At 40.0% G+C, this 25,583-nt stretch overlaps 1 protein-coding gene across 2 annotated transcripts in view; it reads left to right on the top strand.

The window, feature by feature from the left end:
* Positions 1-25,583, top strand: part of SEPTIN8 (septin 8) — a 1,286,408-nt gene that overhangs the window by 281,525 nt on the left and 979,300 nt on the right. For both annotated transcript variants that reach the window (XM_044069252.1, XM_044069253.1), the window contains exon 2: positions 21,691-21,805. In XM_044069252.1, the coding sequence (XP_043925187.1) occupies positions 21,691-21,805 (115 nt within the window). The remainder of the gene's footprint in view (positions 1-21,690; positions 21,806-25,583) is intronic.

The raw sequence follows: 25,583 nt of genomic DNA, 5'->3' as shown, positions 1-25,583 counted from the left end.
GGAAGTAAAACCTTAGGGATTATATTTTCTTGAAATACAGTTCAGTCATTTTGCTTGCTAACTTGTCCTCTTGATACATCTATTGAGCAGTTGGGAAGAAAGGAAGTAAAACCTTAGGGATTATATTTTCTTGAAATACAGTTCAGTCATTTTGCTTGCTAACTTGTCCTCTTGATACATCTGTTGAGCAGACAAAGGATGTATTAAAAGTATAGATCATTACTAAGCATATAAGGTTGCTGTCAAGAGAAAAGACCAGACTTGCTGTGTGGGAAGAGACTCGCATACAACCCCATAGTGTCCTTGTTTTAGTGAAACATGTGGAAATTAAACTGATAATGCTTCGTATGGGGAGGCAAGTGCAGAGAAATGTGTGCACACTGACTAAATTCTTTGCATTTGAAATGTTGATACAGATAATGAATCTGTATTAATGTTGGCCTTTCAAAAATGACAAAACTCATGTGCCAAGTTGAATTCAACCTTAAATTGGGAACAGTATTTAACTAGAATAAAAGACGTCTTCACTGTCCTAGAGGTTTTTGCAGATCTAGTTAAAGTTTATTATCTTTTGTTTGCAGATTTTTTCATAGTTTAATATATCTTTTCTGCAGGAATGATTATATAATGTTGTAACCTTATACTGTTTCAGGTTTCCTTTTAATATTTCCCTGTGCATCAGCCAGATAGTTTATTAAAGAACAGAGGCACCTATTTGCTTTACTTTTAGTGACAAAACAGCATGCGGAAAAAATGTAAAGCTGAAGTAAAAAAATAAGTATTTGTTTTTTTATTTTATTTTATTTATTTGCAGTTGGTTTACCAGGATAGTCCATTGGGCCAAAATGAACCCGTTTTCAATGGAGTCCTGGGGAGAAAAGCTCCAGACAATATAGATTACAGTAGGTATTAGACATACTTAAACATTATAAAAATCTCAAGTTGACAAATACAAATGCAATGCACAACAATTACAATTAATTTAACAGCGTTAAAAACTGATGGCAGATTAAAAGGGATTATATATTCAAATTCTACTAAAATTATTTCATAAAGAGAGTTCAACATATGAGAGGTAGAGTGTAGAGTATTCTTACATATTCTATAGTAATAACAGGAATGTGGGAGTTATGGATAATGAGAGAGATAAATCAAGGGTGTAAGCAGGAGTAGGAGGAAATGGGGATGTTCAGTGTAGTTAAGTAGGGTGGGAGCAAGAGCATTCCCACTGGGAAAGTAGATGTGAATGAAGAGATTTTTTTGAACATAAGATGATTTAGAGGTAGTACGGATAGATGGAGGTAGAGAGTTCCAGAGGCGAGCTAACCCATGTGAGAGAAGATATTTGCCAGGAGGACGGGTTGTTTTGTTATTAATGTCTTTGTTTCAAATAACCTTATGCTTTTTTAATCTTTAGTTATACAAAAATATGTTCTTTTTTGGATCTATAGTTGAACAGCAAACTTAGATACATTGCAGTCAGCATCAGTAAAAGTATTACGCAGTGACATGCAATGTTGACTTAAACAAAAATTAAAAAAAAAAGTTTTGCAGAGGCCAAGGCCCGTATACCCGTACATCCCCGCATTTATAAATATACGGGTAAATAGAAGCTTCTTGACCCCCATATTTCAGTGGTCTTGATGAGTGCACTGTATTTTCTTTGTGTTAAAGGACGAGTTAGTTAAAAAAATTGACTTTTCATTAGCCATGACCTGTTATTTGCCACGTATCTGTTTTATATGTGTATAATACGCACGTGTGTGTAGCTCATTAAGTCCTGACTTGTGTTTTATAGATATGAGATAATTTCAGATGAGTCTTACTTATCTCTCAGTCTTGTTTGAATAATTTTGTGGGTCAGAAATTAACAGTCCTTGTGCCTTTGTGGATTTCAGCATGTCTGATTACTGGGTTTTGGTGAAGAGCTGTTAAAAAAAAATGTGAAGTCTTAGTATGAAACAGGATGGTTAGTATTACCAGAAGACTATCACATGGTTTCTTTGACTAGTTTGTTTACTGAAGCGACCAGAAGACTCCCATATGGTTACCTATGCTAGTTCTCTTTACTCTATTCATTTTTAATTTTGCTGAAGAGTCTGCAAGTTAATGTTTCTTATTGAATGTAAAGCTGATTTCTTGTACTGTGAGCAGTCTGGAAGGTAACCTTCAAGAAGACGGGACATTTAAAAGGGTGTCTTTTGCAAAGGAGGGAAACCTGCACGATTGAATCTCTTAAAAAAGGGGGTGGAGTGGCGATTCGCTATTCTGAGCAACTCAAACCCCCCCCACCTGTACCTCCACTAAACTTCCACCCAGTTGAGCTATTAATTTTCAGCTGTCACATAAAGCCCCATAAAAAATTACCATAGTAGCCATTTATATTCCACCTGGTAATAGCATACTCATTCTTGAACATATCCTATCATGGAGCTCACACAGTATACCATATGAAATGGTTATTCTTAGTGATGTAAATATCGTTTGGAAAAAAAAAATACACAGACTCCCCAAACCAAAGCATAAACCTCCATGACTTTAATCAACTAATCACAACACCCACTCACATGCATAAAATCACCAGTACCAGCTCCATCCTAGACTGGATCCTTACTTACGATCCAAACCTCTATCGTAATGCTGCCATCCTTCCTGACTCCATAAATGACCTTCTCCCACCTATGTGCAAAGACACTCTTCAACTTCCCAGATCCCCCTCTGAGACTGCTGCAAACTTTCCAGTTTTAATGCCGAAACATTTAACAGTAAATTTTCATCCATTAACTGGTCCTACCTCAGTCATCTTCCCCGCAATGATGCAGTTCTAGAATTTAACCAAATTTTCCTTAGAATCCTGAACTCTGTAGCACCCCTAAGGAAAATTAGTATAAAAGCTAAACCATGTCCTGTAGCTTACAAAGGACACACACATTATTATGCAAAAAAGAGACTGTGTTTGGAAAACCTGGCTAAAAACAAAATCTCCTACAGACCTTCAAAAATATAAAGAACTTAGAAACCTCACCAAAAGGCTAATCAGCAAAGACAAGAAAAAATACTATTGTAATGCACAAAGCACCCACCACTCCAACCTGAAAAAATTCTGTCACATCAACAAAATTCTTCACCCTGGTAGTCCTTCTACTCCTAGCCCCTACCCTAACAACACTCCACAAGAAACTGCCACCCTTCTCAACTGTTACTTCATCAACTCTGTCCACAAACTAACACATATGGACCAAAACAACAATCCCTCTATGATGACTTCTGCCACTACTAGTAAAATCCCCTTTTCCTCTTGAAACTGTCCCCACCACCTGCATAAAATCACTTTTCTTAAATTTAAACCATGTTCACTCTCTACTGATAACCTACTTCCCTTCTTTCTTAACCTCACTGCAGACTCCATAGCCTACCCCCTCTCTATATTAGTTCATAGGTAAGTACTAGGCTATCGGCCCAAGGGCCTATGTAAGCCTAACCAGCAAGGTACCATAGCTTACGCCACCCAAGAAAGTTAACAGATAAATCCACGAATCTACTGTCCCAGACATCTGGAAGTCATTCTATACCATATCCCTCCATAAAGGAGGAAACTCCACCGATCCTTCCAACTTCAGACCCATTGCCATTCTCTCCCCCTCTCTAAAATCTTCGAAAAATGCATACATACACAGCTTCTCAAATATCTTATCCTGGAAAACATTCTGACCGCCACCCAACATGGATTCCATCCACATTATAGTACTACCAGTGCCCTTCTGTCTTTCACTCAAACTGTTGCAGAGGCTAGAGACAAAAAACATCTGGTATCCTTCCTTTTCCTCGACCTCTCAAAAGCCTTCAATACTACATCTCTCTCTAAGCTACTAACAAAACAATCTGATCTCAATCTCTCCACTTCCACTATTCACTGGTTCTCCAGCTACCTTACCAACAGGTTACAGTCTGTCAGATGGCAATCTTCATACCCCCCCCCCTTTTTTTGCCTATCCAGACAGGCATCCCCCAAGGCTCTCTTCTTGGGCCCCTTGTTCTTAGTATCTTTACCAATAACCTCCACTCATTCTGTTCCAGGTCTACTCTTGTACAGTACGCTGACAATTCTACACTCATTTCCTGCTCTGACATCACTAGCCTTCATTCTCTTACTCAAAACACATTCCTCTCTGTGATGCCCCTGCACTAGCCCAGTAATCCAGGAGCCTCAATCCTCACCACTAGCACCAGTGAGGGGCGTCCACATTGGGAAGGATAACAAGTACACACACAGTAAAGTACAATTCCCCTTAAGAGCACACAGAGATCACAGTCAATCTGGGGCTGGTTTCTCCCTTTCTCTCTAGATCCCCAATAAGACTCCCCACTGGCACAGCTATAGGGTACAGATCTCGGCCGAGTAGTCAAGCCAAAACCTTCAGTGCCCTCTCTGTCCAACCAGTGCTTCATGTCCCTACCCAAGTAGCTGACACACACACACTTGGAGATTTGGTTTATGTACAAACGCACAGACACTCCTGGAGAAGGCTAGCACAGGTTCTCCAGCAAAGCCGCCTCCTGCCAGGCTATAAGGTAGTAATAACTGCCACCAACTACTCTTATCAGCTACTAAAAAGGCCCTTACCAAAGGGTGTCCAATTATTACTGTGCAATATTATTATCCAGTTAGTAAATGTGATGAACAGCAAGGCTTATTTAGAGTGACTGTACAGTAGCACTATATACATGCAATGTACTCTGCACAAAACCACCACAGTTGAAAGGTTTAAAAATATTTAATAATAAATAATAAAAACACAAGACAAATCTTCTCAATTAAACACATTGCTAGTCAAGAGTTCAGAAATCACAGGAAAATGCTTAAAATAATACTGCAGAGCAGTCTGACATAAATATAGAAACAGCTAGTCTAAACTTACTATTTTCTATTTATTTCTTAAGAGAAACACTAAAGTCTAAGATCTTACTTACATACAGACAGAGCAAAGCAAGTGCTGGTGAGTGGTCAGTTCTGAAGATAAATGCAAAATGGTCTGATTCTCTCTCTGAGAAAGTCTTAAAAAGAATACATCATTGCTGACTCATGACTCATTTTAGATTACATCATAGGTTGATACTAGGCTATATGCCCTAGGGCATTTATCAGCCCAGCCAGAGTGTGTTTGGCTTTGCCACCCTTTAAAATGAGTTTAACTGTGCCCTTTTTTAGGTTAGTTTACTGTGCCTCTGTCTAGTAGTGACACAGAAGTGATCCCCGGGGTAAACCTACGATCTCCCATCCACTCGTCAAGATTCCTCTTGAAGAGAGTCAGTGAGGGGCTCTGCCTGATATGGACAGGGATTCTATTCCAGAGTGCTGGGAGCCTCTGGGTTATAAATCTGTCTCTCCAGCATGTCCTACTAATTTCTGTGTTGAGGTTCAAGTCCCTTGAGCGCGTAGCTCTAGTGGATTTGTTTTTTTTTTAGGTGGAGCATGTCCGTTAATTCTGGGTTGGACATGGATTCTTCTCTGGTTTTCCGGCTAACAGAAACTCAAGAGTTTTAACATTTCTAACTATGGTCTCAAAACAATAGAAGGAATTCCTAAGTCCAGACATCATGGCTCCGAGCCTTGAGATCAAACAGTCATACAATGCTTGACTTATCAGCTTTCTTCCAGCAGAGTGCACTGTGGTTAAATTTTTGAAGTTCAACATTTAACACAGTTTTCTTATATTTTAAGAGGACAAGCCTGTGGATTGTATGTATGTTTACAATGACATAGAATTGTCTACAGAATTCTATCTAGCTATGTTGGCAGCCTTCAACATACCTTCACTCTCACCATTGAAAGATGGCTAACTGAAAATCAACTCATTCTAAATACAAAAAAAAAAAAAAAAAACTCCTGTTCCTACCAAAATCACTCTCCCATCAGAAAACCACCTTCACTATCTCATCACTTAACTACATCACTCTCAAAGTAGATTCTCACACTAAGCTACATGATACCATAATTGATGACCAACTAAAATGTGATCTCCACATACAGCAGTGTATTAAAACGATGCATCAAAAAATTGGACAATTCTATAGGAACAAAAAATTCCCAACTCCTGACTCCAAGCTTTCTCTGGCTCAGACATTCCTCCTTTCCTGCCTTCTCTATGCCTCACCAATACTTATACATCTACAAATGACCTTAATCACCAAGCGTGAACAAACATATAATTAAATAGCTAGATTTACAAGCAACCAACCCTACAAAACCCATCACTGCCTTGCTCTAAACAACTTCAGTCGTTTGAATTCTGACAACTTCTGCTTCTGTCCCAGCTACAAGTCACACACTCCATTTTTAATAAACATATGGTCTGCCCCCTCCCTTTCCTGTCTAGTTTCCTTATATACCCCTACTCACTCACTCCATACCGCCAGTCAGAATCTTCTGGATATTTACAAACCTAACAAAAACATGGACAAACTTTTCTACAAATGCATAGTGTAATGCCTGGAACAAACTCCCCATTGATGTAAGAAACATTAAACACACTAACTTCAAAAAAGATCTTAAAAGCGATCTAGCAAAGTCATGGTCCTGCCCTTGCCAAGACCCTACATAAAGCCCCCCACACACACATTCTCTCTCCACATGCCTTACTGCAACTCAAATCCCTTCAGACTTTCTGCTTCACCTGCAGAAGACCTAACACTTTTGCTCTACTACTTCAGTTTTCTCTTCTTAACTAAATTAATTGTAAATATTCCTCACTGTCATGCTACATCACTTTTAGTTATATTAGTCTATAAGGCTGGCATCTGTAATGCTTTGTTACTCCCACTTGTATATAATTTGTTTTTGGTCTCGACAATCATTTGTATTCTCTAGCTGCTACTTATCTACTTTCTGTCTCTGCTCTATATTGACCATCTGTTTGGTATCTTATTGTGAATTTCAAATGTAATTGCTGTCTTACAAAAGTACATTGTTAAAAATCTGTCATGAATTGTTCTTATTAGAACCTGTTTTGAATCGTACTTTTTTTAAGAAGCTTTTCTTTTCTGGTCTCCACTGAAAATGGGGTATTTTACTCAGTTGGATTAACCCAGTAAAAAAAAAAAAATGACATATAAATAAGTAAATAAACAACTTGCATGTTGCATATATATTTTGCACATCTTCCATTAGGATTGTGCAGATATGTGTAATAGGGAACTGGTAGGGCTTATGTGACCTCACCCCAAAAAATTATTCCCTAAGTGGATGATGGCACAGCTTCCATCCCTAACTCGCAGGAGGAATGAATGGTCTGTAGGGTTGTCACCTTCACAGGGAAACTAGTGGACTAGTTGGGTGGATGAGGCAGAGTCTTGATGGTCGGTAAAGTTCTGGATGAGCAAAAGAAAGGATAACCTTTCATTTGGTCCTCGTCATCTTTGGTTTGCAGTAGTAAGACGCAAATTATTTATGATGTACAGTAAACTCTCAGTTAACTGGCACGTGGGAAATGGTAGATCCAGGATAACTGTTCTTTCTGGTTACTTGAGAGTTACTGTTAAAAATAGGCCTGACTAATAATACTGTACCCTATACTGTTTTAGTTTGACTTGTTTTCGTGTTGAGGAGAGAGGGAATTTATTCACATCTTCCTTTTTAAAACTCTAAAACTGTAAAAACATAAGGTATGTTTCTGCGGGGGGGGGCAGAAAGTGCAACACATGTAAATTGTACTGTATTTCTTCGATATTTTTGTTGCCAGTTGCTTGAGTTCTGTTTAACTGAGAGTTTACTGTACTTGTATGCAGACTTACAGATCCTTACTTGACCACACTCCTGACTACATAAAAGATTCTTCTCAGCTCTAGTCCCAAGCAGTGTTTATTTTTTGTTGACCAGATTAGTTCCATTAGGCTAATGGCCTCAGGGATACCCAAGGTGGTATTTATACTACTAGGGGGTAATTTGGCCAGGGCATCTGGGAGCTTCCCCTACCCTTTTAGATGGGTGCTGTGGGATCTTATCCATCTGAGCTACTATAAACTCATGCAGATGACGGAGAGCACTCAGAAGTGCAACACCCCCAATATGCTACGCTGCACCATAGTGCCAACAATCAGTCTGCCTGGTGTGGAACAGAGCCCACAGCCTTCTGCGCCAAAGGTGGTTGTGTTGCTTGTTAAACCACTGACACAGTAGTGTCAGTAATTTCTGCTCAGCTGCTTTTTCTAGATTCCAGCTTTTTCTGTTCCTCTGCTACTTCTGCCTTGTATTTTCTGGACTAATTTGGGGAATTTGTAAAGGAGGGCTGAGCCTTACCTGTTAACTTCCTGTACCTTTTACCTTGGTTAATTTAGATGCCTAATAATGAAGCATTTCAACCTGCAACTTTAAAGTGCAGGTTTCTTCACAGTGTGTGTACTACTCTGACATACTGGGGCTGAAGTTTCACCTGTCCAAATTTCTGTCCTCCTTTTATGAATCAGGCACTGGAAAAGCTTGGCGACTTCCCTCAGTCTTTGCTTAAGGAGGACCTCTTTTAGTTTTAGACTGTGGCTTCTAAGGTGTATTTTCCTATATCTCACCATGGTTTGATGGTATAGCCACTGTGAGTAGACCCAGAGGCTTAGAGCTTACATGGAGTGGATACTGCTTAGTTCTTCCTCCTTTAAGGAGGAGCACAGAAACAGTATTCTGGATGCTTAGTTCATAGGGAAGGTACTGTACAACCAGCCTGCCTATAACCTAATCAGTGAACTATTGTAGAGGAATCAGGCACTCAGTCTTGTGGACCTTGTGATCCTCCTGGGTGTCCCGTTCTTCCACTTCTAAAGCTAGTCAGTCCCATGCTCAAGTTCTAACCTTATTCAAACTGTGCAGTGGCGACTAAGTGTCCTGATAGGATGATTTTATCTTCATCCTAACCACAGCAACCATGTGAGCAGCGTCTTAGGTTGTACAGACTTGAACTATAAATAAAGACCCCAGTGGATTCTAGATGCATTCAGCCTGTTGTGTCTTGTACTTCAGAGGTCCTCTACCAGGAACCTCCCTCCCCAAACGGGATACCAGTCCCTTTTAGTGTCAGTCTTGATACAGGCTCATAATTTACTGTTAAAAGGGGCCATAAATGTCATCTTTCAGTTGTAAGAAGTTTGGGGTTTTACTCCCAAATTTTCCTGTGTTTCCAAGTCGGAACAGATGGAATCTATTCCATCTTGGACCTCCGTAACCTCAACCAGTATTTCTGGTATGCCCATTTTTTGGGTGATTGCCCTCTAAAGGTCATATTTCTGCTGCTACAGAGTACCTGGATGGTGTGTGTATTGGTAGAGCCACTGGTTTTGCAAACAAATAATAGGTCAGATATGAATGGGTTTTTCATAGCTCAAAAAAGGTCTGCTGCACCTTTGTCTTCCAGCAGATCAAAGCTTCGTGATTGCAAGACTTGCCTCTCTGCCATTTGAGGCTGCTTGTCAGCAGCGCATTTGTCTCTCGGAAAATGCTTTCCCTGATGGCCGTCACATTTGTTTCCAGTTCTTGGAGTATTGGGGTTTCTTGCAGGAACTACTGTGTCACAGTTTTCACAAGGATAGGGTGTCCATGAGCACTTAGTCACAATTCCTCCTGGAACTGGTTTCCGAATTGTCCCTGATCCAGTCATCTCCGTATTTCCTTTACCTAGGTAGTGTACAGAAAATAAAGAGCCTTTCTCACTGTAGTTGTGCTCTGTTCATTTAGATTTAACATGAAGTATGTAGGTTCTGGAAGGTTAAACATTTTTTTTGTTTACTCCCATAAAAGCATTCAGTAGGCCAGACAGTGGGAGGCATATGGGTCATTTAATTGGCTGTAGGAAGAGAAAAGCTGCTAGTAGCAAAAGATGCATTTTTGTTTTTAGTTCTGTCACTACTGCTTCTATTGCCCTTCATTGGTTGATTAACCACACCTGAACATGTGATATTTGCTGCTATTTATTTAAAAATATATACTTTTTAAAATAATGGCTTTGTACTTCTGACCTTCTTTTCTTTCATGTGACTTTCTGTAAATTGAAATCTCTGATGACATTTTAGTAAAGTACTGCTCTCTGATGACATCTTAGTAAAGTACTGCACATACAAATGCTTGTCCAGTACGTTAGTAGTAGTGCAGTCAGTGTCACTTTTTTATTTTTTCCAAGGAGTAACATTTTGGAGAGTGTGTACTTCTGAGAGTTTTACTTTTGAATGAGCACATACTAATTAGACTTTGTGAGCAATCTTAATGGGGTTTTAAATCCCACCACTGCTAACCAATTTGAACAAGATATTGGACAGGGGCCATGATCCTTCAATCTACTCCACTGTTCACTACTAATTTTTTTTAATCTTAAATCTAAAATGTAAAATCTAATGGCCACTATGGGTATGATCTCTCAAGTCCCACCACTGGTACCGAATAGGTTAAAGTATAAAAGGGCACACAAATATGAACCACTAAACAACTCACTAAATGCAATTTGGTCATAAGTACATGCAGGATATTTGCACGTTTGCACCTGGTATGGCCTTACACCGTAAACACCTAAGACTAAGCTTCAGACTGAACACCTCACTGAACAGAGTTTTTGGTCTAGTTCCTCTTACCACTTTCTTACCACTCTCTTTCTGGGTTTCAGTGATTACTTACCTGTAGTACCTGTACTTTGAATAAACTTTTTCATTCACACATGCAAACAAAAATGAATTTCAAAAACAAACAGCAGAGAAAGGAAGATCTCCGTTGCTTTTTTTTTTTTTTTAAACTATAACATCTGGACAGTTTACAGGTACGAGACTAACAGGGCAGAAGTACAAGGAAAATTAGGTATGTTTAGTTTTGCAGAATGTACCTGATTTTGCTTGTATGTGCTCTGCCCTCTGTATTTACCTCTAGAAATGTGGACAAAGCCTTAAATAACAAGGGACAAAGGCCCCAAAATAGGAACCAATTATAAATGTTGCTCTTATAAACTTAGAAAGCTACTAGAATATCAAGGTTTGTGTTACCATGCATTGTCTGAAAGATATGAAGGCTGAAACTGAAATCACTCCTAAGCAATTTGTCAGAAAAATCACAAATTTTATGAGGAACAAACTGAAAATATGAGGCAAAAGTCTAGACAGTTGACATGTATGCCTCTGTAGCATATACCAATAGAAGAAAGTCTGGCAACTCAATAGTACTTCAGTGACCAGATTTTTTTCTATTAGTATATGCTCAATTTATAATGGGCTTGCTGGTGGGCTGACTGCTATTCAAAAATGTGCATGATGATTAATGAGCTGTTATTATATAATTACTGACAAACCATGTACAGATAGGGAAAAAAAATAAATGAAAAGAAAATGTACTCTTCTGTCAGTGTGATTTCTAGAGCTCCATGGTGGAGTTTTTTGTCATACAAAGTAAGTATGAATACCAACTCAGGTCTCCCATAAAACATGCCATAGAACTACAGAGAAAACTTAAGAGGAAGAAGTAAATTAAATTAAAAAGTAAAAAAAATTAGGTGTACTTTGTACTGTTGCTGTAGTAGCGCAAGTGAATATGCCAACTTAGTTGGTGTTTTTCTTTGTTGATTTGTTGAAATACTTTCATTTAGCACTACTATTGTAGTACAAAGCCATGAGCGGCCATGGTGGTGTAGCGGTTAGCGTTGTCACCTCACAGCAAGAGGTTCTCCGGTTTGATCCTCGACTGGGATGCCTTCTGTGTGGAGTCTGCATGTCCTCCCTGTGGTCACGTGGGTTTCCTCCGGGTGCTCCGGTTTCCTCCCACATCCCAAAGACATGCTGTAGGTGGATTGGACACTCTAAATTGGCCCTAAGTGTGAATGCGTGTATGTGTGCGCCTTCTGTGGAAGGTTGGGCGCCAGGCTGGCAACTCGACACTGTAAAACTCCACTGCCAATCATGAGCGGACAGGTGATCCGCTGTGGCGACCCCTAACTGGGAAAAGGCGAAAGAAGAAGATTGTAGTTCAAAGTCATATAGTTCTGTGAGTGGTTGAGCCTACTTTTTCATGTGTACTGGTTCCACAGCTTAGTGTTTTGTAGTTCAGGCATCCTCGACAGAACTGACCCCAATTAATACAGTGGCGCCCACACAAACACAATAGTGTGCATAACGTTTCCAGCAGAAGAAAATATGAATAGCTGTCATAATGCATCCCAGTGTAGGATCATAATTCAAGAAATGCTAATTTTCTGTATTTAGGGGACTACCATGGATGTGGTAGTTAGCGGGTGCCCTTTCTATAATCACCTTAACAAATGGGGTTCCTTCTTCAAGCGAGTGCTGGTGTAGCTTAGTTGATCTTGGTGTAGTGTGGCCTAACAAGGTAGGAGCTCTGGGGCATCTGAATGAAATCAAAGACCACCTTTGACATTTAGAGAGTTGCTGTGTGGGTTTGGAATAATCTGCTGTTGGCAGAATTTACTCTGACAAGAATAGGAGAATGTGAACAGAACATGGAGCAGAGTAGATCTCGATTTTTATCCCTTTCTTGCAACTTGGGGAATGCTGCCACTGGTTTAGACAGCAACATAGCTAGGGTGAGGTAAAGGGTGCAACCACCCCTGGCACAAGGTGTTGGGGGCACGATCAGGAGATGCTGTTCAATGGTAGCATAGTACCAGTATTCATGTATGTACAGACATTTCTGAATGCTGCTATGGAAATGAGTTTCAGCAGTATAGAGTTGTAGTAGTTGTCACAGAAGTTTAATTATAGGCTGGTGTTAGACTCCTTTTCAGCAGCGGTTTTCATTTTTCCAGACTTAAGTTTGAGAGCATCTACATTGCCTAACTGAAGCACCACACCTACAACGCCTGGCATCTCATTGCTTTATACTTGATTTTCAAGAGGCATTTGCAGGCATCAGATCAGTTCTAAAAGGGCCTAAGGAATGTTCCATCTGTAATTCGGTCTTTGACCTACTAATGAAAGTTTTTCTCATATCATATACTTTGAGTCCTTCAGTAGGTGCTTCTGTGGTAGTAGGTCTTTTTTTTGTTAGCTTACTAGACCCACTATGTACAACAGTCTGTGTAACATTGGCCAGGGAGCACTGTTTGGTTAAATGACTTGCGAAGAGTGATGTGGTTTGCAGGTGGAGTCTGAGAGACTCCGACCTAGCACTGTAGGATGTATTCCGTTAACAGCTCCTAGCCTTAATCTTTGGAGCTAAGTTGACAAACTCAGTCTTCAGTAAAATGGCAATAATAAATTGTCAGCTGGCCTTCCTTTTGCATTCACTTTGCTTCTTTTGGCAGTGCATTGTGATACATTGGCTCCTTAGTAGTTTACTGTCTATTCTTGCCACTCTCATAACCATAAGCTGTTGTTATGGGGAAATGTCCCAGATAATTTAAGGCAACTGGCGACTCCTCTGAAATCCTAGTTTCCATCACAGCAATACTAGTGGACATGTTAGCTGCTCAATTAGGTACATTATCCACTCTTATGTAGATCCAAAATTTTGCCTGGGGATAAAAACATTAAAGAGGTTTAGGACAGCTGGCAGTCAGTGCCGCGGGATGGACTCACCACTAAGCAGGTTTTTGTCTTCATTGGCACTCCTGTATCTGCCTAGTTATGCCCTTGAGAGAAGGTGTTACACGAAAGTTCTGAAAGGTTTTGTTTAACAATAGTTTAAGAGGAAGAAAGTACGAACATCCTGTAAGAAAGCAGTGGTAGCTGTTATACCTGAAGTGGGTAAAGATTCATCGCACCCAGCTTCATACATGCCCGTTTCAATACTAAACCATGATAATAAATTGTTCAAGTCTATAATGTCTAAAAGAATAACAAATTTAATAGCCAAAATTGATAGACATGGATCAGTGTAGTTTTGTGGAGGGGAGGGAAACATTTGACAACATAAACAGAACATTGATGATCCAGAGGGGCAGAATGTAAGAAAATACCATTGTTGGTGAGTCTTATGTATTTTATTTCAGTTTGATGACCAGGGATGTCCACTGGGCTCAGGGAAGCCTGTTTTCAGTGGAGGCCCGGGGAGAAAAGCTCCTCATTACAGAGTGTATTCACAGTTACAATCATATTTAAGAAAACACAATTAAAATATCATTTTGTGCCATAGAACAAAATAAATTCTTTGGTTACATAATATCAAAGTATTTAGGATGGATTATATAGTGTAGGTACAGATAAATCATAGTAAGGAAATCATGGTTACAATTTTATGTTAAGCTGAGGAACAGGAATAAGTTCCTTGATTATAAGGCATCTGAGATTTAGGAAGGCAGAGGAAATTGAGATGTGAGGGGGAAAAGATTAAGAAGAGAAATGGAGCAAAAGGTGGTAGAGGTTATTTGTGGGTTGTATGGTTATAATATTTACATTGTTTACATTTAAGTTAAGTTAGGTTTGTGCTCAGAGTTAGACAAGAGTTTAAGGGGAGGAACTCCAAAGATAATCACAAAGCGTTCTTTAGCTATGTCAAGAACCTAAGTGGAAACTCTCAGATCAGTTCTGAGTTAGTGCAGAATGGCACAAAATAGACTGAACCGACTGATAATGCCAACATTCTGGCAGACAGGTTTAGTGAAAACTTCACCCCCTACAGGGCCCATAACAATACCCTAAGAATGTAGTGCCCTGGCAATCACTGACACACAGGTTAAAACAGCCTTTTCCAATGCCAAAAATACAGCTCCAGTGGGACCAGGCGGTGTCCCAGGCTGTGTCTTACATGAGCTCCAAAATGAACTTAACCCCTCACCTAAACACACTGTTCAAACTCAGCCTCTCTACAGGCTACATACCCATAGAGTGGCACACAGCAACCATTATCCCTCTCCACAAAGGTGGAGCCACAACGGACCCCGGGAACTATCGCCCTATAAGCCTGACTAGCCTGGTCTGCAAGGCTATGGAGCGCATCATCATGGAATTCATTAACAGAGACATTGGGAACCTTCAAACCCAGTTTGGCTTTAAGGGCTGATCATGCCTCCTAAACCTGCTGGACTTCTTTGAGACAGCAAGGCTTTAGATGAGGGAGAGGATGGCCACACAGCCTACCTAGACCTCGCAAAGGCTTTCAACACCATTCCCCATTCTGGTATTCTAGACAAGCTCACCAGCCTGAACATAAACCCCTACGTCACAAGATGGGTTGCCAGTTGGCTCACGGATAGAACTCACATGGAGAGAGTTGCAGGCTCTAGGTCTGACTCTAAACGAGTTACAAGTGGCATCCCCCAGGGCTCAGCCCTGGGACCCCTCCTGTTTGGTATATACTTCTCAGAGGTACAGGCAAGCACAGGAGGAATATGGCTGACCAAGTTCACAGACGACTGCAAACTGAGGGCCATAATTGACTCTCCAGCTGATACAGACATGCTCCAGAAGGGTCTTACTGAGACGGATACCTGGTGTCAAAATCATGGCCTCAAGCTAAATGCCAAAAAGTGCATAGTCATCCCCTTTGGAAAAAAACAAAGTACCCGCTAACTACCACATCCATGGTAGTCCCCTAAATACAGAAAATGTAATAAGGGATCTGGGGACCCAAGTAGATAGTAATCTCTCCTTTGATAATCATATTGCCAAGGTGGTTAGAAAATCCTTCTATGTGGCCCACCTAATCACACACGGGTTCGCATCTAGAGCAAAAGAGGTTATTGTGCCCCTCTACTCATCACTCATCAGACCCATCATAGAATACAAATCCCCATTTGGGATGTACCTTACAAGACACCTGCAACAGCTGGAAAGACCACAGAAGTACCTCACCAAGAGGATTACTGGCCTCAAACATGTGCCCTATGCAGCCCGACTGAAGAAACTCCAGCTGTACTCTGTTGCATACCACTTACTCAGAGGTGATCTCTGCCTGACATACAAGGCCATGTCCAACCCAAAATTGATGGACATGCTCCACCTAAAAAAAAAAAAAAAAAAACAAATCCCCAAGAGCCACACACTCTAGGGATCTAAACCTCACCACAACGATAAATAGGACGTGCTGGAGGGATAGTTTTCTCTTCCAAAGACTCACCATGCTTTGGAACAGGATTCCAATTTATATTAGGCAGATCCCCTCACTAACACTCTTCAAGATCAACCTTGACGAGTGGATGTGAAACAGAAAATTTACCCCAGGGATCACTGCAGTGGCTCTGCTGGACAGAGGCACAGGGAACTAATGGCTCTGCTGGACCAAGGCACAGGGAACTAATCTAAGGGGACGGCGAAAGCCAACACATTCTGGCTAGGCTTATAGATGCCCTCGGGCAGATAGCCTAGTACTCACTTATGAACCTATAAGAGTATTAGGCTGTGTGGGGAGAGGGTCTTGATGCAGAGAAAGTATTTGACAGACTAAGCTAGGATTTTATGAGTGGAGCAATGGAAGCATTTGCATTTCCAGAAAAAAATTATAAGGTTGATTAGGAGGATATATGAGGGATCTGATATGAACATTAAAGTGGGTACGGTCCTTTCTGATAATTTTTGGTTTAGCAGAGGAACCCGGCAGGGATGCCCTCTTTCTCCATTCTTGTTTGCATTATATTTAGAACCATTGACAAAATAAATTCAAGGGTATAATTGGTATGGCAGTCAAGAAAAGCTGGCTGTATTTGCAAATGATATTATTTTATACCTGACAAAACCAGAAAGAGACATTACAGTGTTGTGGAACATTCTGAGACCGTTTCAAACCTTTTTAGGATTTTATTTATTTATTTTATTTATTTTATTTTACATTTGTTAACTGGGATATCCAACTGGATACATGCCCATTTTCAGTGGAGGCCCGAGGAAAAAAGCTCCAAAGAAACATATATGCAAGACATACAACAAAATATTCTAACGTTTCCAGTATATACAAACCAGACCATATAGAAGAGCACACATTCTTAATTCACTGACAAAGACCTATAGAATGATCAATGCACATACAAACAATATTAAAGTATGTTAAACATCTAGAGTCGCATCATGAATCTGAATGTGGTATTGATAAGACTGTGCAGTCCTATCGGGAGACTGTTTAAGGCAAGAGTTACTCTGGTGTGGAGCAGGGACATCACCATTTGTTCTTGAGATGGCTTTTGATAGATTTTTTTAAATTTGGATAGAGAAGATTCCAGGGTAATGGATGAAGGCAAGGAAGTTCCATATTTTGGATATGTGAGATGAGTAGAGGGAATCACCGGCATGGTTGTGGGATCTAGTAACTGTTGATAGTAACTTATCTGTAGATCAGAGTTGCCTAGGACAGGAATACTGCTGAATTAGGTTGCTTAAAGATGGTGTTTTATTTGGGTGGGAGAGCAGCTTATACGTGATAATTTGATTGTAGATTAGTATATTTGGCAGTTCAAGCCAGTCCAGTTGTTTTAGGTTGTGACAGTGATGGGTTCTAAAAGATGAGTTATTAGCAAATTTGGCTATTTGATTATAGCAGGTTGCCAGTTTGCTGGTTTCTGTTTTGGATGGATTTGTTAGGATTGGGGATGCATAAAGTAATGTTGAGAGCAAGTGAGTGCAAGCAATTGTGGTCCTAGCAGTATGGGTCAGGAAGGATTTGTGTTTGTTGAGACTACCTAGCTTTCTGTGAGTGTTTTTAATAGTTAGATTAATGTGGATATCAAATTTTAACTTATCACTGGTGACGTCTAGTAGTTTTGTGTGAGATTCGGGTGTGATAAGTGTACTACTTTTAAAGTGGATATTGAAAATGGCGGTAAGGCTGGTATTTTGTGAGAGGTGAAATAGCAGGATCTTGGTCTTTTTGGGGTTAAGAATGAGGCTGTCAGTAAGGCAGGTTTCAAGTGAGTAGAAATTATCCTGGGTTTTATTGTGTAGTTCTTGCAGGGTTGAGGCACTGCATTTTATAGTGGAATCGTGTGCATATTGATACAAAATTAATAAAGCCAAAACAAAGGCAATAGCAGTAAATTATGTACTCGCACACAAATTGGTTCAGATATATCTTTATTTATGGGGACATGATAAAATGAAGTATAGATTAAAAATGATTTTGGTGTGGTAGCTAAGGATATGTGGGAAGAGACTAAAGACTAAAATGATACAATAACTGAGAAAACAGAAACTTTGTTGTATAGATAGTAAGATACAAGCAATCAAAATGTTTTTAATACTTTTTAGTCTTTTATACAAGTCAGGCATATTTTTATCAACCAGAGGAGAAGTCGTGGATCGCAATTAATAAAAGGTTGAAGGACTTTACCTGGGAGGGGAAGACTACAAGAGTCGAGTGGTATAAACTAATTCTTCCACTGGAACAGGGTGGATTGGGACTCCCTAATTTGAAGGGGTATTTCAGAGCTAGACAGCTAAGGCTGCTATATAGAGCATAAGCAGAAACCTATAATTCAAAGTGAAAAGGGATGATGTTGAAATGGGGGGGGGCAAGAAACAAGGAGAGGCTGGGTTTTTGGATGTAAATCTTTAAGGAGAATAACAGTGATCATACAGAATATTACATCCATAAAGTAGCAGAAAGTATTTTAAGAACTAAGCCAACACAGGAATGGAGAAAGGAGATTTTGCCGATAGGCATGACTGCAATTAGGTATATAGACAGTAGGCAAGAAAGGGGGGCTGGAATTTGTTGGAGATATTGGGAGCAAATAACTATTGAGGGAAAGATGACAGAATGGGAATATGCCAGGAATGTATTTGGACTGCAGGTTAGAGATTGTCATCCCTGTCAAGGATTGATGTCAGAGTGTAGGCAGAGAGAGAGAAATAGGGGGCTGCTAAACAAAAGACCATCACTGGTAGAGTTTAGTAGAATCTAGAACAGAAGCTGCCATTAAAAAAGGAATAGTAGAGCATATAAAATATTGCATAATTATAAGAATCAATTAGAGGAGGTTAAAAAGGATTGGTAAGAGAGAGAGAGTGGATAAGAAATTCATAAAGAAACAATGGGAGGTTATATATATATATATATATATATATATATATATATCTCCCAAATATGCAACAAAATCTAGAAAATTTAGGATTTTTGCTTTGAAGTGCTTACATAGATAGTTTTATACCCAGGGTAGACTCCAGAGAATTTTTTCTCGGGTAGATAGCAAATGTTCGAGGTGGGATGGGGAAGAAAGAGGTAATTGGGTATATATTTTCTGGGAGTGCAGTGAGTTGGCAGACTTTAAGGATTCCCTGTGGTATATACACTGTCAGAGATGCTGGGTGGGCAGATTGGTGTGATGAGGGAGATGATTTTTCTGAGCTATGATACAGTCAGAATTGCCTAAACATGGTAAGGCCTTGTTATCTCTAATTATGGTGGCTGCCAAAAAAGCAATTACTAGAAAATGGAAATCAGAATGTAAACAAACTATATTAGAAATAGTGAATATGGTAACAGAGAAAACAACTGAAACTGAGATCTTTAGAGAAAGGTAGGAGCAAACTACACAGGAAAAAAGAATTATGGGAACAGTACATACAGGGGAGGAATGAGGTTTAAAAGAAGGCAGGATTTAAATGAGCAACGTAATGTTTGGCTGAAAACAGTAGGATACATTATAAGTGATGTATAATGTTTGCAACTGGGAGTGTGCCATTATGTTTCATGATGTAAAATGTTTGTGTGTGGTTTGTTTTCATTTAAATTTATGATTACTTGTGTTGTAAGTGATGGCTTAATGAAGATAATTCTTGTTTAAAAAGGGGGGGGTGTGCAGGAATTGAATAATTTATGTAATGTTGCTTAAGTTGTATGGTATACAGCAATATATGTGACGCACAATGTTTGTTAATGTTAAATTGTTAATACAGTTTGATTACTTTTATATAAATGTAAGTGTGCCTATGCCACGAGTGATAATTCAATAAAGGATTTTAAAAACATAGCATTGAATTTCGAATGATAAAAGTAAAGACAATTCCCAAAACAAAGCTTTAGAACTCATAATTCCAATTGTTTCAGAGTGGCACTCTCTTACCCAGCTGTTTCAGCATTTGGGAGTGTACATTAGGAAGAATAAGCCATTTCCTGGCCTAGGAGTATTGAAATCGGTCTCACAAGACCTCACAGCAAGCTGTCTGATTGCCCCGACCCTATTGGCTGTACTCTATTTTAAATGCATTTTACATTCACTTAAAAATTCACAGCCTGCAACAAGGAACAACTGTCACATGCCATAGCTGAGTAAGGCTGTTCACAATCTTTAAGAAAGGTGGTTTCCCCTGTCATGACCTTGTAGACGATCAGGAAAGATGCCTGTGTTTATGACCTAATGTCAGTAAAGCAGCATAGAAAACAGTTGCTGTTCAGGTGTCCTGAAGAATACATAGTTCTGTTTATTGCAGGAGGAGAAGGATTTTTGTGAAATAACTGACATGACTGCAGTGCCAGTGTTTTAGGGTCACAAGGGAAAACTAAACCCTTTCTGATCACAAACAGCAAGGTAGAAGGCAGGTACTAACAATCAATTATATTCTTGGCTGTATTTATGATGTAAAAATGAAAGCATCGAGTGGGGAATTGAACTTGACCTTGGGTGGTATTGCTTCTGCAAACAGCACTGGCTTCACTTTGGAAAGCCAGTTTGGCCACAGTCGAAAGTAGTTCTTAGACTGAGCCAGCAGCCAACGTGGCTTTTTTTTTCAGTAAGTTTAACAAATGCAGTTTTGCTTCTGTTTTTCTAGTCACTTTCAGGAATGGAACTGTGGGGTCCTTTTGAGGAATTAATGTTTTGTTACTGTTGAAGATTTTGTCAAAGGCTAGGGACTTTAATAAATCTAAACATTAACATTGCTTAATTAGGATTTAAGGGATTTTAACTCACTACATGGATTAGCAGCTTTAGTATTTGTGTTTTTGAATTTATAATTTTGTTTGAGGTGTCTCAACGTACTAATTTGTAAGTTTGTTTGAGGAGCTACAAAAATCCCTAACCTGAGTTTGCATCATTGTTGAACAGTACTTGTATAGCGTATGTGCTAACCTCTTCACTCTGGAAATGCGTGGTGTGTCTGGTACAATAAAGAAAAGGAGGTTAAACACTAATGTACAGCATACATTAGAATCAGTGTGTGAGGTACCCATTGACATGCAGGCACTGCAGCTTTATTTTTAGCACTGATAAATAACATCTCACCATTTCCGCTGGTATCTTTCATCCTTTCCATCTTGATTGCCAAGTTTGTTTTGAAATGCTGTAGTGTAACTGCTATGTTGGTGGTTGAATAGTTGGCAATCTGTGCGCATTAAATATTTTGTAGATTTCAGTGTTTCTGAACTTTTTGCTACATTAAGGCTTTAGATGCTGTATTTTAGTTCTCGACCGATGCTCAGTTAAAAAGTATTGTCTACTTTTTTGGTAATTTAATTCTTAATCGATGGCAGTGATGGTCAGTGTTGTACCTGATTGTTGCAGGATGAGCATGTTTCCGGGAAGATACTGTGATTTTTGTGCAGTACTGTCTCTTTAAGAGGTTGTACTTTGTAAGTGCTGGATTCCAATGTCCTGCATTAACTGTCTGGAATGCTGCATATCATAACACAGTGTTATACACCTCTGCTAGACAGACATCTGGCTCCACTTCTAAGATTAAATCAGACTTGCAAGTTTGCAGAATAACATTGCTTTTTGAATTTCATGAAACACTGCTTTAATCTGATTGTAAAATAGTCATTTGAATGAACAGATTTTTCTTCTTTGTTAACAGAGTGAAGAAAAACGAAACCTTGCACTTGGCGGTCATGTTGGGTTTGACAGCCTCCCAGATCAGCTGGTCAGCAAATCTGTTTATCAGGGATTCTGTTTTAATATCCTATGTGTAGGTGAGTGATTGTGGCTATTATTATTTTTTAAGTAACCATTTTATATTTGATTATGTGTGCAGACACTAAATCATGTAGGAAAATTGTTGAAATTAGGTTGTGCCTGTCATAAACATTGATTTGTATTTTTTAACATAGGGGTTTTCTTGACCAACAAAATGCCAGTGGATCTGACGTTTCTTCTGTTTTTTTAATTTTTGGTCCCTATGGAGCAAACCTGTCCCTGGTTTCGGATACTAGAAGTCTCTCCTGTCCCTCCTCCCCCAACATGATCAATTGGGAAACTTTCTCATTGCCTTAGAAGAGATTGAGGTGTCCCAGTTCAGTATCTTGTTTGCGACCATAGGGATTTTCTGTATGAGCCCTAGCTATTTCTTCACCCAGATGCCTGATGTTTAGTGATGTAAGGCTATTATGGTCGAGTAAATCTGTCAGTACAAGTCCCAAGTATTTGTAAGCATGGGATGCGTGTCCTGCTATAACCATTAGGCTGTTATCCCTGCTTTATGGCTCCCTCCTACCAAGATATGCATTCATGTTTGTCCCATATCGTCTGAAGTGTCTCCAGTAATTACGCTGTTTGTGGAGCAGTATAAGCTAGTAGAAATTATTGCAGCTGTGACCACTAAAATCAAAGCACAAAGCTGCGGAATCACACACGTCAGTTTCCCACAGAAATTAAAAAATAATAATATTCATTAGTATTATTATTATTATTATTAATAATATATAATTATTGACCATGGAATGGGCAAGGCCAGTCTCTAACCAAATAGGATAGGTTAATTTGAGCACAAAAAGAGAAACTGGCAATGCTTAAAATACCCCCCCCCCAAAAATGGGCAGCTAGCCTAGTACTAGCCTATGAACCTATCGGCCCTAGGGCCTATACAAGCCTAGCCATAACAATTTCCTGGCTGTTTCTTCCCACAATATTTACTTACCTGGACCCTTGTCTAGCAGGGCGACTGACATGATTCCCGGGGTAACTTTCCCATCTCCCATCCAGTCGTCAAGGTTCCCTTTGAAGAGGGCCAAAGAGGTGCTCTGCTTGTCATGTATGGGCCGTCTCTTCCAGTGGGGAGTCTCTGGGTCAGGAACCTATCCCCTCCAGCAGGTTTTGTTTATTGTGATGACAAGGTTTAGATCCCTGGAGCATATGGCTCTGAGGGATTGGGATTTCTTTAAGTGTAGCATGTCCAACAGCTCTGGGTTTGACTTGTATGTTAAGCAAAGATCGCCTCTGAGTAGACTATATGCGACAGAGTATAGCCGGAGTTTTTTTAGACGGTCAGCATAGGGCATCTGCTTTAGGCCTGTGATTCTTTTAGTGAGGTATTTCTGCGGCCTTTCCAGTTGTTGCAGATGTCTTGAGAGGTACATACCAAACGGGGTGTTGTATTCTATAATGGGTCTAATGAGGGATGAGACCATCCAAGGCATGTGGTCGAGCTTGGAGCCCAACCTGCATATCAATATTCTGGAGTTAAGAGCAGTGCTGTTGGAGTTGCAGGCATTACATCCACTCCTTCCATCCAGAACGATTGCAATTCAGTCAGACAATAGGTCAGTAGTCTGCTACATAAACAAGGAGGAACCAAATCCTACCCCCTGTGTCGAGAGGCCATTAGAATTTGGCTTTCTTATAGCAATACATATCTCAGGGAGTTCCAACGTGATTGCAGACAGGCTGAGCAGATGCATTGTCCTTCCACACGAGTGGTCTCTCAATCCAAAGGTGACAGCAGAAATTTTCATTTGATGAGGGCCAGCCTTGCTGTGATCTCTTCGCCTCCCCTTCGAACAACAAATGCAGCAGGTTTTTTGCCCGCTTTCCCCCAGAGGGGGGAGTCCCCAAGAAATGCTCTGACTCGCAATTGGCCCATGGGTCTCCTCTGTGCTTATCCTCCAATTCCCTTGATACCCCTATTTTTAAAGAAAGCAATTCAGTTGAGATGCAAGGTGATCCTCATTGCCCCATTCTGGCCACAAGTGTGGTTCCCCTTTCTCTGGCCTCACTTGTTGCAACCTCCATGGATCCTGGGCACTCATCCAAATTTAATTTCTCACCCCTAAGGCTTGACTCTCCCAAATCTGTCCACTCTCAAGCTGGCAGCTTGGTTTCTCCACTTCCATTAGTCGCCAGGCAGGAAACCCTTTCCTCACCTGTTTGCGATATCATTCTGGCCTCCCATAAGCCATCCACCAGAAATCTTTACAGGGATAAATGGAAAAGGTTTGCTCATTGGTCTAAAGAACAGATGCTAGATCCCTTCTCAGCTCTTATCTCTGTTATACTTCAGTACCTTTCTGTGTTTTTTGAGAATGGAGCACCAGCTTCTACCATACGAGTCCATTTAGCAGGCTATTTCCAATTTTCGTAACGGATTAGAGGGCAATCCATTTATCTCCACCTGCCTATGCAAGACCTTTCTCAAAGGAGTGTTTCGTAGCAGACCTCCAATCAGATGTCTGTTAGAGGCATGGAATTTCTACCTAGTACTACAGTCTCTTTCTTTACCCCCTTTTGAGCCTGCTGCAAAATGTGATCTCAAATTCCTATCATGGAAATCTCTATTTTTGGTAGCTGTCACGTCAGCTAGATGGATATCAAAATTACAAGAATTATGCATCAAGAGACCGTACTTAATTTTTCATAAAGACAGAGTATCGCTATGTACTAACCCATCTTTCCTCCCTAAAGTGATTTTTGACTTCTCTGTGAACCAATCCATCGAACTCCCAGTGTTTTTCCCAAACTATTCCAATAAAGGAGAATACTGCCTACACTCATTGGACGTACATAGGCAACTATGTTTTTACTTAGACAGGACTAAATCTATCCGCAAGACGGATCAACTTTTCATTTCCTTCTCTGGTCCAAAAATGGGATATGCTGTATCACTTTATCGAAGTGGTTCAGAGATTGTATTTCTTTTTCATATTCACGTACAAATGAGCCTAAACCTCACAATATCAAAGCACATTCAACTAGAGCTATAGCAACTTCTGTTGCTTTTCACTCCAAAGCTTCTATAGACAGCAGTTGTGCAGCAGCCATTTGGGCTAAACCTCACACTTTCCTCAAACATTACAAGTTGGATATGGTTTCCAGGGGAAGAGTGGCCTTTGGCTCAGTGTTGCTCAGGAATGTTCTTCCATAAGGACCACCCAGATTTCTCTGGTAGCTTGGGATTCTGTCCCATCAGTGATGAATGGGAAGAAGATTAACAACATCAGATAAAGAAGTTATGTCTTACCAGATGTTCCATCTGTGTTGTTGATTTTCTTCCATTCATCACATCCCACCCTCCGTCCTCCATCAAAGGCTCCTGGTAGATCTCATGGGTCTGTGTGGTGTTCTCAGGGTTTTTGCGCAGAAATGGCCTCTGCCTTACTTCTATATGTCTTATGCAGACTCTATCAGAGGTAACAGGGAGAAGGGCATTGTAGGTAGCAGCTTAGCTAGAGAGTTTTTTTGCTGTACACTAGCTTGGTATTAGGCTGACACGGTTCTGAGGGATCGGAACCGAACCCATCAGTTATGAATGGAAGAAGATCAACAATACAGATGGAACGTTAGAATGTTGGAATGGTAAGACATAACTCCTCAACAACTGCCCTCTGGCAGAGTAGGATGGTGTACCATTATATAAAACAGTTATTTATTGTAAGAGGAATATCTAAAACTGTTTCATCTGGGCCAAATGTCTTCCTGTCTGCTGTGGTAGCTTAAAATATTAGACATTTGTTGATGAATTTTAATTTGTCAGCACAC

Source organism: Protopterus annectens, chromosome 4.part0 (genome assembly GCF_019279795.1).
Source record: "Protopterus annectens isolate FY-2018-M chromosome 4.part0, PAN1.0, whole genome shotgun sequence".
Taxonomy (NCBI): domain Eukaryota; kingdom Metazoa; phylum Chordata; order Ceratodontiformes; family Protopteridae; genus Protopterus; species Protopterus annectens.
The sequence above is the reverse complement of the archived record's forward strand: the minus strand, read 5'-3'. Positions and strand labels throughout refer to the sequence as shown.